The 17,572-nt window shown below is 45.4% G+C and overlaps 1 protein-coding gene and 1 long non-coding RNA gene across 2 annotated transcripts in view; both read left to right on the top strand.

Annotated features, from left to right (window-relative positions):
* LOC131481367 (uncharacterized) overlaps positions 1-17,572 on the top strand; it is a 322,287-nt gene that overhangs the window by 109,441 nt on the left and 195,274 nt on the right. The gene's annotated exons all lie outside the window — the stretch shown is intronic.
* Positions 1,172-13,039, top strand: LEPROTL1 (leptin receptor overlapping transcript like 1). Its single transcript, XM_004592690.4, has 4 exons — positions 1,172-1,322; positions 7,569-7,644; positions 9,273-9,459; positions 10,813-13,039. The coding sequence occupies exons 1-4, from the start codon at positions 1,307-1,309 to the stop codon at positions 10,927-10,929; spliced, it is 396 nt and encodes a 131-aa protein (XP_004592747.1). The 5' UTR covers positions 1,172-1,306; the 3' UTR covers positions 10,930-13,039.

Below are 17,572 nucleotides of genomic sequence, written 5' to 3'. Positions count from 1 at the left end.
ACTTTTTTTTTAGGAATAGAAATCTAATACCTGTAGAAAAGGAAATTGTTGTTATGTTTTTTGGCAGAGAGGGAGGGAGCAGAGACTGCCTGTGCAGCTGCTCTGTAGTTGCACGCCAACACAGTGGAGCGTATCTTGACAAACAGGACCCATTCTGAGAATTGTGTCATTTTGTAATCTGTGGTGTGCCAGCAGCTAGGAATATATTTAACATAAACCTATATGGTATGTCCTACTAGGCTAGATAACATATAGAAAGATTGATTTAGCCTATCCCACCTACATCCGTGAATAAAACCACACAGGACTCCATCTAGCACAGGAAAAATGATGCCATCCAGAGATGTATAAGGCGGGGGGGGGGGGTGAAGTGCCATATGCAGTTTCACAATTAGACAGGCATTACATAAATGAGGCTCAGTCATCTACAGTCCTCATCAAGTCTTACACACTGCTTGTGACTGCACTGCTGCACTTTTCTAGCCTGGCAGCACAGGTCTGCTTCCACCAGCAGCACCACACGCTGCAACGGTCAGCGGGCTGGAAGGTCACCAGGCTCTCAAGTTCCATCAAGATGCTATCTTCACATCTGTGGTCTGCCGAGCAGCGCATGACCGTAGCGTGTTTCTGCTTTATTTCCTGGAATCTGGGTGCATGACTGCACTCATGACAGGTCGTAAGTGGCTCACTACAGAGTGGCAGGATCTGACCCTACTTACCCATAATCAATCCTGTAATTTTACATTTGTGTGTGTGTGTGTGAGAATACCTCTCACTTAGCCTGGGTAGCTCTCTTCACCTGGCTTTTGGTCACTTCTGTGCTTAGCCAGGTTTGGTAGATATTTGTAGGATGGATAAATCCAGGCCTTGGGCCAAGTCCTGTGAGAGTCCAAAAGACTCTCACGGACTCCCACGGGGTGGATTCGGGGTGGATTCGAGGTACACCCCCCTGGGGACCCAAAGCCGCATCCGCCCCCCAAGAACCCGAGCCAGCGTAGGAGGTTGCAGAAGGCATGGATGCTTCAGAAAAGAGCTTCCGGCTAGCCCCGGCCGGGACGCTGGAGCCGGCACGTGGTCTCACCCTCGCTGCACCACGGCAGGGGTCCCTCGGGCCGGGTTCGACCCCCCGGCCCCCGCACCGCGCGCCCCAGCGCCCCCGTGCTCCCCGCGCCCCCACGCGGGCGCCAGCCGCCGGCGGAAGTGCTGCGTCGCGCACTTCCGGGTGTTGTCTGGCCGTCGCCGCGCGTCCCCGGTCTCCTGGCCGCCGCTGCCTTTGGGTCGTGGAGGCAGGAGCGACGTCACAGCCATGGCCGGCATCAAAGGTGGGCCTGGGGCGCGCAGTGCTGGCGGGCTGGGCGGCCGCCCGGGGAAAGGGGGGTGGCGGACGGGGGTCCGGCACGGCCCCGCCCCGCGCTGGCCCGGGCTTCCCGCGCTCGGGGCGAGGGGCGCCCCGGCGACCCCCCGCAGCCGGCACCACGCACCCCGCCGCCGCCCTCGCTGACCCCTGCCGAGGTGGGCATGGCGCTGTGTGGGGGAAGGACGGGCCGGGGCCACCGCTGTGGGTCGGCAGCCTCTTCTCCCACCCACCCACCCACGACTTGGGGTTCGTGCCGGGCGCCCGTCGCCCCCCGGACCAGCCCCCCCCAAATGGCGTGCTGTGAGTTAGGGAGTCCCGCCGCCGCCACTCGGGCCATCCGGAGCACGGTGTGCTTTTGAGAGGGGTTGAGGCCGCCGGCCGTGCGTGATTGGAGAAAAAAAGTCAGAGTCATTTTCCACCAAGTGCGACCTTCTTGTGCTGGGACACGCTGCTTCCCACACCCACTCCTGCACTCTGCCAGGACGGGGTGTTAGGGCGCCACAGTAGACACCCCCCAGGTGCCCCCGAACCTCTCCCGTCTCCACAATTGCGTAGCTTGAGGCACCCCCCCCCCCATATTTCCAAATTCTTTTCTTTGTGGTAGGATAAGATGAATGGGACAGCTTAATGACAAATAAGATAAAATAAGGCGCATTTCTCGTGGACTCCTGTGTTTTCCTTAGAAATGAGGAATGTTGCATTCCTCCCGACTGCTTGGTAGTTTTGTTGTCAGTGGGATGACCAGCCAAAGTTTCTCTTAAACAAATTATACCTAGATTTCCCTATCTGCTGCTGTTATGGAAACTCCAGACAAGCCGGAAGTGAGCAATTTAGTTAGCAGTATTATTATTATTTCTCTGTTTACTTTTGCCTAAAGAACGACTTGAGCTAAGCTTCTTTCCCAGGGTCTCGTGTTTATTTGGTTCTTTGCTGTGTCTGGTTGATTTCTTGAGACCTGAAGACGTTTCCTTCCTAAATCCTAGTCTTAGGAGGAAGTGAGATACTTTCCCATCCCCTTGCAGTGGCTTTGGGGATGCTGCCTGCTTCTCTGTTCCTCCCCGTTTGTTCATTGCCTTTCAGCCTGCAGTTTCTGCTCTGACTTCCGTCTCCAGGCTCAGTATCCATACGATGACGCCTGATCTAAGGTGGTGCACGGCTGTGGATCAGGCTGTCTTCTTCCTGTTGGCCAGTGATGTTTATGGTAGGAAAAAGGGTTGCTGTAATTAGAGGCCAGTGGGTATTTCCTGAACCCTTTGCCTGCTATTTTGTGATAGATTGGATTTTTGGTTTCTCGAGTTGGGCAGCTGTTCTCTTAATATGTAAGCAAAGAAGCAGCACCTGGTCCCTGGAGTTGGCGCTCCCTCCCTAGCCTAGGGGCTTTCGGAGTAGACGCTTTGTGCATGTTAAGATTTTTTTTTTCTGCCCAAGGTTGCATCACTCAGTTACCCTGGAAATTGTTACCTTGTTGATGTGTCACTGGAAATAAGTTTATATACAGGTGACATTTGCAGATAAACCTGCCATGTCCCTGATTTTGTGAAGCCCAAGACAGAGCAGCAGTTATGAGAGCTCCTCTGAGGATGATCCATTGGTCCTCAGTGGCTTTCTTTTTACTCAGCATTGCTGAAAGATGAAATGTCACAAAGTTGTTTTTGAAGTGTTTTTCAGTATTGAGTATGGAATGGATGGATTATTCCCAGGTATCTGGATTTGAAACAACTCCAAGGGCCTTACTTTACCATCTTACAATAATATTTAAAAGGAATTAGACTAGGATATTAAGAGTTAAGCGGCTGTTTTCCAGGATTAATATCCACTGTGGGTAACGAAACAATCTTGGTTTATGTTTAAACAATCTGTTTTGGTACCTGACCCTTACCTAGTTTTAGTTCTTTTGCAAACTTTTAAAGATTTGTGTACTTTAAAATTCAGAGTTACAGGGGGAGACACAAAGACAAATCTTCCATCCACTGGCTCACGTCCCAGTTAGCTTCCATAGCCAGTGCTAGGGCAGGCTGAAGCCAGGAACTTCACAAGGCTGCAACGCGTGGGCCATCTCCCACTGCTGGGCCTCCACACTGACCCCTGCACTTGCTTCTTGGGAAAAACACAGGTGATTATTATTCTCTGTGGTAGAACACAGCTGTCCTCAGAGACTGCAAGTCTTAAGGCTCCTTGCCTCTAGCCAAGTACATCACAGACATACTTTAAAGTTCTTCTCGGTCTCTTCTCTCTTGTGAGAGGACAGTTCTTACATATGGTTCTTTTTCCTGTTTCTCGTTGGCTTTCATGTGGGAAACGTGATAATCAGACTTAGAAAATTTTGTTTCACAGGTTAGAGGTAACACTGATGCCTTTTGAGAAGTGAAAGTTACTTTTCATTTTTTTTTTTCTGGATGTGAGTTGCCTTTGGGAAAAAATGTGTAAATGAGTAAAGATTATTCTCTAAAATAAATATATATATATATGTATATATGTTGTATTTGAATTCCACCCAGAAACTGTATCATAAAGCCGAGTTCATAACCTCTGAAGAGTAACTTCTGCTTTTCAAGCTTTAGAGTTTCTGTTCGCTTTGGTGTGTGGCCTTTGTAATGCTGACTTATCTAGTGCATTTTCTTTCCTCCAGGATTGTGTTCTGAATCAATAGCTTCTGAGTAACTGAGGGGTTAACTATGCACATCATATTCATAGTGAACTTAGCTCTTTGCAACTACATCTCAAAAAGTAGAGGTGCATTTTTACTTCTTTAGCATGCCTTTTAGCAGAATTTTTACTCTTCAGAGAATTGCTTGCATCCGATCCAGCTCTCATTTTAAAGAAAAAAGAATGCAAAGGTGGATAAATTATTTAGACAACTAATTTGTGGCTGCCAGGCATTAGGATCCAGCGCCTCTCCTTTCTCAGTGTTGATTTCCACTTTGCTGCGTTCATTCTGCACACATTTGTTAGTGTTAAGGACTGGGGCGTGAGCATCACAACAACAGAAAGCTTACTCCCCACTCTGGTGGGGTGACAGACACGTGTGTATCAGTGTGAGACTGGGGCTGTGATAACAGCCAAGAGGAGACACTCATGCCTGGAATGCTCACCCCAACTGTGGGATTTACTCCTTCGTTCCATGTAAATCTGCTCACACAACTTCTCATAAGAGGCACTGATTTGAGTCCCTGCTGCTCCGCTTCCAGTCCAGCTCCTGCTAATGTGCCTGGGAAACCAGTGGAGATAGTGGCCCAAGTGTTTGGGCTCCTGAACTCACATGGGAGACCCAGGGAAGCTCCTGATTCCTGGCTTTGGGCCATCCAAGCTGTGGCAGTTTGGGCCATTTGGGAAGTAAACCAGTAGTTGGAAAATTAATCAATCAATCAGAGATGTTTGGGATATGTAATCTTTATGTAAGAGTGAGTGTGTGTATGTATGTCTAACTTTACAAACTTTGTTTCATCTGTAGAATGCATTTGGTGCTTGTAATAATGACTTAAAGTAGTGACACCACGCAAGGGTTGTACTCAGTATCCTACAGATTTTAGAGAAGGATACCCAGGTATAGCTTTGTGAAGCAGATAAGAATCTGTAGCAGAATGAACAGATTAAAATGTAAATACAGGGCCCGGTGGCGTGGCCTAGCGGCTAAAGTCCTCGCCTTGAACGCCCCGGGATCCCATATGGGCGCCGATTCTAGTCCCGGCAGCTCCGCTTCCCATCCAGCTCCCTGCTTGTGGCCTGGGAAGGCGGTCGAGGATGGCCCGATGCATTGGGACCCTGCACCCGTGTGGGAGACCTGGAAGAGGTTCCAGGTTCCCGGCTTCGGATCGGCGCGCATCGGCCCGTTGCGGCTCACTTGGGGAGTGAATCATCGGACGGAAGATCTTCCTCTCTGTCTCTCCTCCTCTCTGTATATCTGACTTTGTAATAAAATGAATAAATCTTTTATATATATATATATGTATATATATATATATATAAAATGTAACTACAGATCTCTTTTGACATTTTTCTTATCTTTAAAAATTTTTTTTATTTATTTTGAGAGTCCGAGTGGAAGATTGAGACCAAGAGCTTCCATCTGCTGGATCACTACCCAGGTATCCACAACAGCTGAGGCTTGGCCAAGGCTGAAGTCAGATGCCAAAAACACAATCCAAGTCTCCCACATAGGTGTAGGAACCACATCACCTAAGCCTTCATGACTCTTTCTGGATCTAAATTAGCAGAAACCAATTGTAGGCTTCTTAATTACTGGACCAAAGTCATACTTAATGTCCATCGAGAGTATGCATGCTCCAAACGGGAGCTGTCAGCCAATGTTGTGGTATGGCAAGTTAAGCTGCCGCATGCACGCCAGCTTTGCATATCAGAGTGCTGGTCAAGTCCCTGCTGTTACACTTGTGATAGATCTCCCTGCTCATGTACCTTGAAGACAGCAGATGATAATCCAAGTACTTGGGCTCCTGCCACGCCTGTGGGAGACCAGGATGCGGTCCTGGCTTTACTTTGTTCCAGCCCCAGCTATTTAAAGTTACCATCTGGGAAGCAAACCAACAGGTAAGAGATCTGTCTCTCCCTCCGAGGTCACTCTGTCACTCTGGCTTTCCCACATGAGTACAAGATCCCAAGTACCTGGGCCATTCTTCACTTGCTTTCCCTGGCACATTAGCAGGGAACATCTGGGATTCAGACCTGTATCCTTATGGGATTCCGGTGCTGCAGGGCTAACACAGCCCTGGCCCCATTAAATCAATCTTCTTAAACACACACGCACACACACACACACACACACACACGCGCAAATAGCAGAGCACAATTGGAAGAGATTTTCTCATAGGATGAGCTTCCTGAAGTTCAGCAAACTTGTGAGTGTGGTGCATGCTGCTTTTCAAATGTAATGATCTGTAGAATGAATAAAACGCTGATACCTAGAAGGTCAGTGATCCTGTGAGCTGATACACAGTGGAGCTGGAGGCAGTATTGAACGTGGTGCTTTGCTTGTTGCATATTAGACTGAAAATGAGCACGGGCTGATAGCCCTTATGTGAAGTACTTTGAATCAGAAATGTTTGGGTTTTGGAATTTTTTGGGATTTTGTAATATTTGCATAAATATAATGATAGTTCTTGGATATGGAACCCAAATTAAACAGGAAATTCATTTGCTTCATATACACCTCATATATGCAGCCTGGGGGGTGGTTTGATGCGATGTTTCAAGTAGTTTGTACAGAAGCAGTTTCATAGTGTGCAGTTTTCCTCTCTTGATGTGTCATCTCTGCTCAGCTGAGATTCAGACAGTGAAGTATTTTAATTTCAGAGTTTCCCAGTAGGGCTGTCCAGATTAAAATTTTGCCTTGAAGGTGCAACAAAAGACTTTATTCTGAGACTGTTACTTACACTTTTAGGAACAACTCATTTTAAAAAAAAAGTAGATTTATTTATTGGAAAGACAGCTGCAGAAAGAGGGAGATACAGAGAGAGCGTTCTTCTATTTACTGGTTCACTCCCAAAATGGTCTCAGTGACCATGGCTGGAACGGGCTGAAGCCAGAAGCCAGGAGCTTCTTCCAGGTCTCCCATATATTTGTTAGGGACCCAAGCTGCTGCTTTCCCAGCCCATTAGAGGGAGCGGGATTGGAAGTGGAATAACCAGGACACAACCTGGCCCCAATATGGTATGATAGCATGGTGAGCAGTGGCTTACTGTGCTGTGCCACAATGCTGGCCCTGAAACAACTTACCTTTTTTCTTTTTCTTTTTTTTAAGATTTATTTATTTATTTTTATTGGAAAGGCAGGTATACAGAAAGGAGGAGAGACAGGAAGATCTTCCGTCCGATGATTCACTCCCCAAGTGAGCCGCAACAGCTACAGCTGAGCCAATCTGAAGCCAGGAGCCAGGAGCTCTTCCAGGTCTCCCACTGGGTGCAAGGTCCCAAGGCTTTGGGTTGTCCTCGACTGCTTTCCCAGGCCACAAGCAGGGAGCTGGATGGGAAGCAGAGCTGCCGGGATTAGAACCGGCGCCCATATAAGATCCTGGCGCATGCAAGGCAAGGACCTTAACCACTATGCTATCGCACTGGGCCCAACAACTTACTTTTAAAACATTTGGCATTTTTTTTTGGTTTGGAGGAGGTTTCTCCTGGGATTACTCATATTAATAATAATCATGTTAACTGAGTAGGAGTAACCAGTGCTTCCGTTGGACTTTTATTCCTTGCAGCTTTGATCAGTTTGTCCTTTGGAGGAGCAATCGGGCTGATGTTTTTGATGCTTGGATGTGCCCTTCCAATATACAAGTAAGTAAAAATACTGTCTTTTTGGGTAAATTGTTTTCTGCTTTTAGAGCTTTTAAAATTTTTGACTTTACTGTTGATAAAGTAATTCAGAGAGTTGTTCATGTGTGAAACACAAACCTTTTTAGAAATCATTACTTAGTATGTTTATGAAGATTTTTGGACACCAAGGTGCAAAAAATTTTTTAGCTATTACCTGTCATTTGGTAGTAACAAAATAGTAATGTGTTAGCTCAGAACTACTGCTTGATTTTGAACACCTCTTGATACTAAATTAAAAATCTTATTGGAAAGAAATGCCATAAGCAGAATCAAAATACAGTTGGCTACAGAACACGTGATGCAAATGATGACTCTCCCTAGGATAGAAAGAACTTTTTAGTATTTAGAGGACGAGGTGAACAATGGAAGAATGAACAACAAATATAAAGAAGATACAGATTGTCAATAAACACATAAAAATACACTCAGTCTTGAAATGAAATGAAAGCCGCCTGGCAGAGGGAGAGCTGTGAGGTCAAGGCGGCTCTGTATATCGTGGGGGTTGAAGGGAGAGGAGTTTGCTGTGGCTCTCAAAAATACACGTTCTTTGACTTAATCCTGCATTTAAACTTTTCTCATGAAATCCACTTGCAGATATTTGCAGAGATAATGTAAAGGAACAGGGTATAGGTGTGTGCGCAGGCTTGTTTCAAGTCTCTCGAAAGAAACCTGGTTATATTGTGGTACCTGCAGCCATGAAAATCCTAGGAAGTCTGACAGAATGAGTAAAAGTTACAAGTGCTAATATGTAAGATCCTCCATTTGCATTGCTTTGTGAAAAATGACAGTGACACATTCAGATGAGCTGTCACACGTATCAGTGGAGATAGGGCAGGTGCTGTAAAGTTCAAAAGGACAGTGGGAAAAGCAGATCGGAGGAACCTGAGGTTTCAGTTTTTACGCTTTTTCATGGTTTGGGATTTTTTTTTTCCTTAGGCATAGATTCCTTTTTTAATATTTTTGTTCTCTTAAAATAAGTTAAGATTTTGGGAGGGCAGGAAATAGATCATTACTTATTATAAACTTCTGAGTATTAGTCTGTGCTGCTATGTGTTTTTTATTTTATGACAATTTTAAAGATCATGTCTTAAATTTTTGTTTGAAAAAAACTCTTAAGAAGTAACAAATAGAGTCCAGCGAAGTCACTTGTACCCTTACACAGCTCCTCCCGGTCACGGAATCTTACGCAGCTGTAGTTATCAGAACTAGGAAATGATTTTGGAAAGATATCATTCATTAGAGGTCAAAGTCATGAATCTTGATTTTCAAAAGTTATTGCGTTCATATATCCACCTTCCAAAAGTCTACTTAGAACTCAAAATGAAAAATATTTTGAATTTAGAACTTTGATTCCAGCTCTTAAAAAACATTTTCTTTTAATATGAAAAAAAAAACACTGAATTCTGTTATAATTGATTTTAGCGATACTGTGACTCAGAAGCTTTCTCAGTGCGAAGTTGGTGCTTGTTTTCAGCTGCTGCACATTTAGTAGCTTGCAGTACAAGCTTCATAAAAGAAATGCATATTTTATAAGTAGGAAAATTCCGTAAGTAGTAGAAACTACAGTGACTTTGTTTTTCTTTGTCTAGCCAATACTGGCCGCTGTTCGTTCTGTTTTTCTACGTCCTTTCACCTATTCCATACTGCATAGCAAGACGCCTAGTGGATGACACAGATGCCATGAGTAACGCTTGCAAGGAACTTGCCATATTTCTTACAACAGGCATTGTTGTCTCAGCTTTTGGACTTCCTATTGTATTTGCCAGAGCACGTCTAGTAAGTGAATATATCCTTCTATTCATGATTCTGTTTCAAGCTGTGTCTACTTGTTCTCTAGAAAAAGTTTGTTGAGAGTGACAAGGTGCTATTATGCACTAACCCTCTGCCTGCAGCACCAGCCTCCCATATGAGTGCTGGTTTGAGTGCTGGCTGCTCCACTTCCAGTCCAGTTCCCTGCTTATGACCTAGAAAGCAGCAAGGGGTGGCTCAAGTCTTTGGGGCCCTGCACCCATGTAGAAGACCCAGAGGAGGCTTCTGGCTTGGAATTGGCTTAGCTCTGGCTGATGCGGCCATATGAAGAATAAACCAGCAGAGGAAGATCTCTGTCTCTCCTTTCTATAACTCTGCCTTTCAAGTAAAAATAAAAAATTTAAGGACAGGGAGATGTGAGAACAGGACCCTAGAAGGTAGAAATGGAAATCTTGGTTGTTTGTCCTTGTTAACTAATAGAAGTACTATTAGAGTGCATGGCCATTCCTTCCCTGTGGGTCAGCCTGTCAGCTCTCTTGGTACTGAACAACTGCATTTCAGAGGCTGCCCTGTAAAATTCAAAACAGGGAAGAGCTGCGCGGAGTGTGTTCCAAGCACGTGGGCACGTACCACCAAAATGAGAAGGCTGGGCAACCTGAGTTCAGCTCTCCCCGCCACAGATCATGAGCCCTACGTCACGTCAGTCAAGAAGAAGGCAAGCAACGCAGGGGCTAGGCAGCCTAGCCCTGCACATGGAGAATGAGCACTGCTTGTGCCTTTGGAAAAGAATGGACCAGGATGTGTTCATCTCTGACACTTCAGTCTGCTCCCTAGAGAGATTTTTTAAAAAGCAGTGTTTTATTTGAAAGCCAGAGCTCCTATCCACTGGTCTATTCCCCAGATGCCCACAGTGGCCAAGGCTGAGCCAGGGCCAGGTAGCTCCTCTCCCAGTTGGCAGGAGCCGGATTACTTGAGGCGTCCTTGCCGCCTCCCTCCCAGGGCTGGCATTGGCAGAAAGCTGGAGGCGGGAACCAATGCAGGTACTCTGGTACAGCACCCGGGCATCTGACCCACGTAGCTTCAAGCGCACTCCAAGACAGTGCTGCAGGAAATGTCCTTAAAAAGTGTTAGAATTCCCTGTTGCTTCCTCACAGCTCAGAAGTCATGCTTGTTTTTGAACATCTGTTTCTGCTGCACGTCCTGTTGAAGGGAGCACCGGGTAGCTAAAAGCTGCCGTTTAAAGCAGGGTTCAGGGTGCAGTGTGGGCAGGTACTCTGTTCTTGTCATGATTAGCTTGTCACTAGAAGCTTGGTTTGCCTTTCACTTTCTGCTTGGTTTTCATGCCTCTGCTAGCACAGTGTTTCTATCTCCTTTCCATAGATTGAATGGGGAGCCTGCGCACTTGTTCTCACGGGAAACACAGTCATCTTTGCAACGATACTAGGCTTTTTCTTGGTCTTTGGAAGCAACGACGACTTCAGCTGGCAGCAGTGGTGAAGAGAAATGACTGAACTATTGTCACATGGACTTCTTGTCATTTGTTGGCCATCCATGCACACAGGAGACGGGGCAGTAATGCTGAATGGTATAGCAAGCCTCCTGGGGGTATTCTAGGTACTCCCTTCTCATTTTTCTTGTAAGCGTACTATTTTCAGAGACTTGCTGAAGGATTAAAAGGATTTTCTCTTTTGGAAAAGCTTAACTGATTGTACATTTATCTCTGGTATGCTTTTTGTGGTGTCCTGCTGAATTTAAATATTCATGTATTCTTCCTGTTCATTTTTTTTAAATAGTATGCAATGTTAAACATTTTTAAAAATGTAGTAACCATTTGTATTGGTTAGGAATTCAGCATTCTGCTATTTTACTGGGCTAAAATGCATCTTTTCTCTTAAAATTAGTTAAATTCCATTACAAACAATTATAAACTTTTAATTATAATGAATCACTCCCAATTTTATGCAGACCGTTGGCATACTTTATACTCTCAGTGCAAATCTAGCAGCATTTATACCTCAGAGGGGCCAAGTGGTAATGCCCAAGCCCTCCGTAAGGGTTGCCGGTTTTACTAGTAGACAGGTGTTTTGTGAACTGAAAATTATTTTACGGAATTGCCACAGAGGAGTGGTTTTCTTTTCAGTTGTTAGAGGAATTAATGTTAAATTTCAAGGTAAGGGTATAAAAGCAGATAGTTGAGATAGAATTTTTATTTATGTTTATGGTAGTTAAAATGGAGTGTGTTGCAGTGTGGGAAGAAATGATATTGGAATGCTATTTCTATTTATGAGTGAAATTTTTGATTTCTACTCAAGCCTTCTGTGTTTTACTGTGGACGAAATGGACACACAAGGAACTCCTGTTGATAAGGAAAAGTTGTATGTTTGCATCGAAGACACCAGAAAACCTTCCCCTGCTTCTTAACTTATTTTGTATGTTGTATATATTTAGTAAAATAATCTCAAATATAGTTTAATGACAGAAATGTTTAACTCACCAGGAAAATAATTGCTATGCCATATTTTCTGAGTGCTCCTCCCCCGCAAGGCCTTTACATGATTAACAAGTGGCTTGTTAGTCTTGCAGATAATTAAGTCATGCATTAACGATTTAAGATTTAGACCATGGTAAGGATAGTTCTTATTCTGTAAGGTTATACCATATGTAACTTTAAAATATTTAAGACAGGTTTCCTGTGTACTTCTCAGTTATTTTTATTGATTTCATCATGGTAGATCTGTTTCCTTAGAAAAGGCATTTGTCATGAATTAATTCAGAATAGCCAATTCCAGCTGTGTAGCAGCTTCAGAAACAAACCTGACCAAAAAGTTCCCAGTAACTAGGCATGTTCCAAGTTTCGTGATCATCTGCCTGTCACAGTAATCAGTACTTTTTCAGGAGCTGGCTGTGAAAACATTCAGGTTGGTCTCACAGTATTTTGTTAGGGACACTTGTTTGTGTATGTTTATTCAGTATATCCACATAAAAATCATTTTGACTTCAGCCAAAATTGAGTAACTCTAATAACTGTCTTTTGTTTTGTAAAGTTTATTTCTTAAGAAAATGGGAACAAATTTTGGATTTGTTCAGCTTTTTACTAAAGATGCCTAAAGCCACCATTATTTTTGCCTGACCTACGTGAGTTTGGGCTAAGAGACAGGAAGCAGTGACCATACCATTTCCCTGTGAGTCCGAACATGGCTTGTAATGCTGCAGTGTTCTGGGCTTTGAGATGAAAGTACAGGTACAGCTGAGTTAGACCGCGGGGGATACTGTCAGGCAACTCGTGCCTCTGATCTACTGGATGTTTCTGCAGGAAGTGCATTCTTGGTACTTCTCCAGTCTTCGTTCTAGAACATCAGTGCAGTGCGCTACTGCTGTTTGATTCTCTCCACCGTAGCCTGCTCTCCTGCCAGCTACATCTTCTCCCTGTGTCCTCACCGCCTTGGCAGCATTCCATCTTTGACTGGGCACACTCGCTTTCCGGTGCCATGTCTCGTTTCTAGGCTAGTGACTTGTATGAATTTTCCATAGAATATGCACTGACGCAACATTGCCATTCTTCTATGGAAAGGAAATTTTTGATGAAATAATAAAGATTTTAAATATCTGTTGGCTTATGGGTGTTTTTGAAATGAAAATACACTGCACTTCAGTTTCTAAAGCATATTAACATTTTCATTAAAATAAAGTAAATATGAAATGGCTTACAAGAGTAGACTTGCAGAATTAAAATCGAAGCCATAATAATAAATGCCACAATGAAGCCCTTTGATTGTGAGTCACAGTGAAAGGAGTGACAATCCAGAGAAACAAAGTTTTTGCCTAACCTTTCTTTCAAAGATTTACTTGTTTACCGGAAAAGCAGAATTTTTTTTTTAAGATTTATTTTTATTTATTTTTATTATTTTATACAGAGAGGAGGAGAGACAGAGAGGAAGATCTTCCGTCCGATGTTTCACTCCCCAAGTGAGCCGCAACGGGCCGGTGCTGTGCCGATCCGAAGCCAGGAACCTGGAACCTCTTCCAGGTCTTCCACGCAGGTGCAGGATCCCAAAGCATTGGGCTGTCCTCAACTGCTTTCCCAGGCCACAAGCAGGGAGCTGGATGGGAAGTGGAGCTGCCGGGACTAGAACCGGCGCCCATATGGGATCCCGGGGCGTTCAAGGCAAGGACTTTAGCCGCTAGGCCACGCTGCTGGGCCCTGGAAAAGCTCCCCAAATGGCCACAGCAGGCAGGGCTGGACCAGGCCTAAGCCAGGAGCTCCTCGTGGGTCTCCCACATGAGTGTAGGGGCCCCGAGGACTTCGGCCATCCTCCACTGCTTTTTCCAGGCACATCAGCGGGCAGCTGGATTGGAAGTGGACCTGTAAGGACTCGAACTGAAGCAGCATGCATAGGGGATGCCCGTAGGCAGGCAATGACTTTACTGCTACACCACAATACCAGCCCCATCCTCAACCCCCACCACACATGCACACCCACCCTTTGTTTTTTTTTTTTTTTTTTTTTTTTTTAAGATTCTTTGGAAGAGTTACAGAGAAAAATTACCAAACTTTTTATAGAAACCACAGAAGGGCCTGGTACTGTGCCTAGCGGCTAAAGTCCTTGCCTTGAATGTGCCGTGATCCCACATGGGCACCAGTTCTAATCCCAGCAGCTCCACTTCCCATCCAGCTCCCTGCTTGTGGCCTGGGAAATCAGTTGAGGACAACCCAAAGCCTTGGGATCCTGCACCCGTGTGGGAGACCTGGTGGAAGTTCCTGGCTCCTGGCTTCAGATCGGCACAGCACCGGCCATTGCACTCACAAAGTCAGATATACAGAGAGGAAGATCTTCTGTCCAGTGATTCACTTCCCAGGTGAGCTGCAACGGCTAGAGCTGAGCAGGAACCTCTTCCAGCTCTCACATGAGGGTGCAGGGTCCCAAGGCTTTGGGCCATCCTCGACTACTTTCCCAGGCCACAAGCAGGGAGCTGGGATGGGAAGCAGAGCTGCCGGAATTAGATCAGGTGCCTATGTGGGATCCCAGTGCATGCAAGGCAAAGACTTTAGCCACTAGGCTACCGCGCCAGGCCCAGGAGGATTATTTGAAACCATCCTTGGGCTGAGGACTAGACAACAACTCAAACGTTCATTTGTAAACATTAATTCCAGTAGAGGGAGATTGAGAAAATCCAGAAACTGTTAGGAACATAAAGCATTCTTGTTTAAATTTGAGTTGTTTTGTGTGTGTTCCTCCGAGGAGGATCAGGATTCCATTTCTAATTCCGGAGCCAGTGGGATGGCTGATACTGTGAAAAGAAGCATGGTTGCAGTTTAGGAACCATTACAAAGAATAAGTAATTAAAGAAAGAAAGCTGAGTATCTTCAAATCTGTTTTCAAGCGCATTGCTATTAATAGTTATTATCTTGATTTATTAGACATCTGGAATTAATTTCAAAAGTTCTCTTTCTCCTGGCAGATCAGGTTACTGCGTAATGCCCTGTAAATATAGCTACAACGGAACTGAAACTTACGTAGATTTGTGAGCCTCCCAAATACAGGACAGATGTTTTTCTGACAAGCTAGATTTACTTACATTGAATATTTAAGGATTTTATCTGTAACCTAGGATTAAACTAAAATACATGGACTTTATTTTTGCCATGGTCAAAACTATCAACTTTGAAAACCTGAGTGAGAATCAGCTGCAAAATCTGGTTATGCATTTAGCAGTGAGGGAAACTGTCACAGTCTCCAAAGAATTAAGAAAAGGAAGAAAAGATTCTGAGCTGTACTTTATGATAGAAATGACATTTGTCAGTGTAAATGGCCTAGTAGTTACTTTTACAGTCCAATGCCTGGAACAGTGATTTAAAAATACTTTCCGGACACTGAGAAATAATTAGCTAGAAAACAATTTGTTGTTCAGACTTTTGGCTGTGTCACTGAGATGGTTATACTCGAACTCCACATTTGGTTTGAATGTTCCATCTAGGAACTTCGCAGTGGCAAAATTCTAGGCGCTCTGAGTACGAGCAGCCTGGAGCACAGAGCTAACCAATAGCCTAAGGAGATGCCACAAAGACACTCCAACCGTCCCAGGAGAAGTGTGAGTGATGTCACACAGGAACAAACCCTTTCAAGAGCCAACTTTCAGTCCTCGCTGGCAGGCCTTGTGCTTGCGACAGGCCATGGAGTGCCAGGGGCCATGCAGAGCCAAGCGCCTCTCTGCAGTGGCATTCCGCTGTTGCTTCTACTACCTGGGATTCCGGAAGCTGTTGGGGTAGCAGGTGGCAGAAAAGGGGTAGAAGCATCTTCATTCATTCGGTTTTTTAAATGTATTTGAAAGGCAAGAGAGCCAGATCTCCCATTCACTGGTTCAAGCCCCAAATTTCAGCAACAGCAGGAACTGGGCCAAGCCAAAATCTGGAGCCAGGTCGATCCATGACTTTGAAATGGATGACAGAAACCCAACTCCTTGAGCCGTCATTGCTGCCTCTCAGGGAGCACATTAGCAGGAAGCTGGAATGGGGAGTGCAGTTGGTACTTGAACCTAAGCAACTGCACTACGGGATTTCAACACCCCATTCCTGCCACATGAGACGATAGGATTGGGTCCCTGACATCTCCATGGGCAATCCAGATTGAGTTCCTATCAGACTTTTGGCTTCAACCTGGCCTAGCCCTGGCTGTTGCAGCCATTTGTAGCAAGAACCAGTAGATGGAAAATCTATCCTCCTGCACACTGCCTTTCAAATAAACATACCTTTAAAAATATATAGAGAGTGAAATGCATTGCTGAATTAAAACAAGGAAGTAATGAGGGCAGATCTAAAACTAAAATCGCTGAGAAAATGGAAGCCGTGGGATCTAACAGAAATGCTTATGCATGCATGGGAGATTCTGACCATCAAAAATGAGAGCCATGGACCCGGCACAATAGCCTAGGATCTAAATCCTCAGTTACAACCACTGGGATTCCATATGGGCGCCGGTTTGTGTCCCGGCTGCTTCGCTTCTCTTCCAGCTTCCTGCTTGTGACCTGGGAAAACAGTACTACAGAATGGCCCAACCCTTGAGATTATGTACCCACATGGCCACTTGGGGAGTGAACCAGTAGATGGGAAGATGTTTCTTTCTGTATCTCCTTTTCTCTGTAAATCTGCCTTTTGAATAAAAATAAATCTTTTTAAAAATTTGAGAGCCATGCCAAGGGAGTTGTCTCTCCTGGGCGAGGGATGTATTCTAGGAGCAGAGCGGCCCTCCAGAGGCCACATCCAGGGTACAACCTTAGGAGCAGCCACCCAGCAGCTCCTGGTACCTTCATGCAGCCCATCTCACTGCATCCAGTTTGAGGTGATAGGGACCTGTGTCCTGTAGTGGCAAAGGTAAGGATGTCACATTCAGGCTGGCCCCAATTTCCCTCTTCTCCCCAGTGCCTAGAAGACACTGGGCCTCTCCCGTCAGTCAGCTGCATCAGCCTGGCAGCAGGTGCTCTGGCCCAGGAATCCCAGTGCAAAGACCAGCTCCCAGATGAAGGACATAAGTCACTCAGGAGTGCTACATGATGTGCCACATGCACTGTTTTAACCTAGGAGCCACCCACTGGCCTGGATGGCCATGTCAGTGTGGAGCTGATGACAAGCAGACTAACAGCAACAGCCCTCATTCACTGCTCTTCCCTAAATTACCACAATGGCCAGAGCTGAGTCAAGTCAAAGCCAGGAGCCTAGAGCGCCATCTGGGTCTCTTCCTCATGGGTGGCTGGGACAGGCTGAAGCCAGAAATCAGAAGTTTCATCTAGTCTCCTTGTGGGTGCTGTCCCTGGGCATGTTAGTGCAGCAAATGGGACTTGAACCGGCACTCAGGGAGAGTGGCATTGAGGGCTGTCTATCCCACTGTGCTATCACTCCTTCACGGAGGATACTGATCACCATAGATGAGGGCTGCATCGTCATGACCCAATCACTCACAAAGGCCCGCCTCCTAATGCCAACAGTAGTCCCCACCCCTGGTTTACAGAATAAGGAAGAGGAAAACTCTACACACATTCAGTACAGATGTCAACATGTAGACCTGATTCCAGGAGACAAAATTGCAAGTTGGTCATCGCCAGGGATGCAGACTCTGAGCACATGACTCACTGTTTCTTCCCCTGG

This window comes from Ochotona princeps, chromosome 11 (genome assembly GCF_030435755.1).
Source record: "Ochotona princeps isolate mOchPri1 chromosome 11, mOchPri1.hap1, whole genome shotgun sequence".
Lineage (NCBI taxonomy): Eukaryota > Metazoa > Chordata > Mammalia > Lagomorpha > Ochotonidae > Ochotona > Ochotona princeps.
This window is presented reverse-complemented; position numbering and strand designations above follow the sequence as displayed.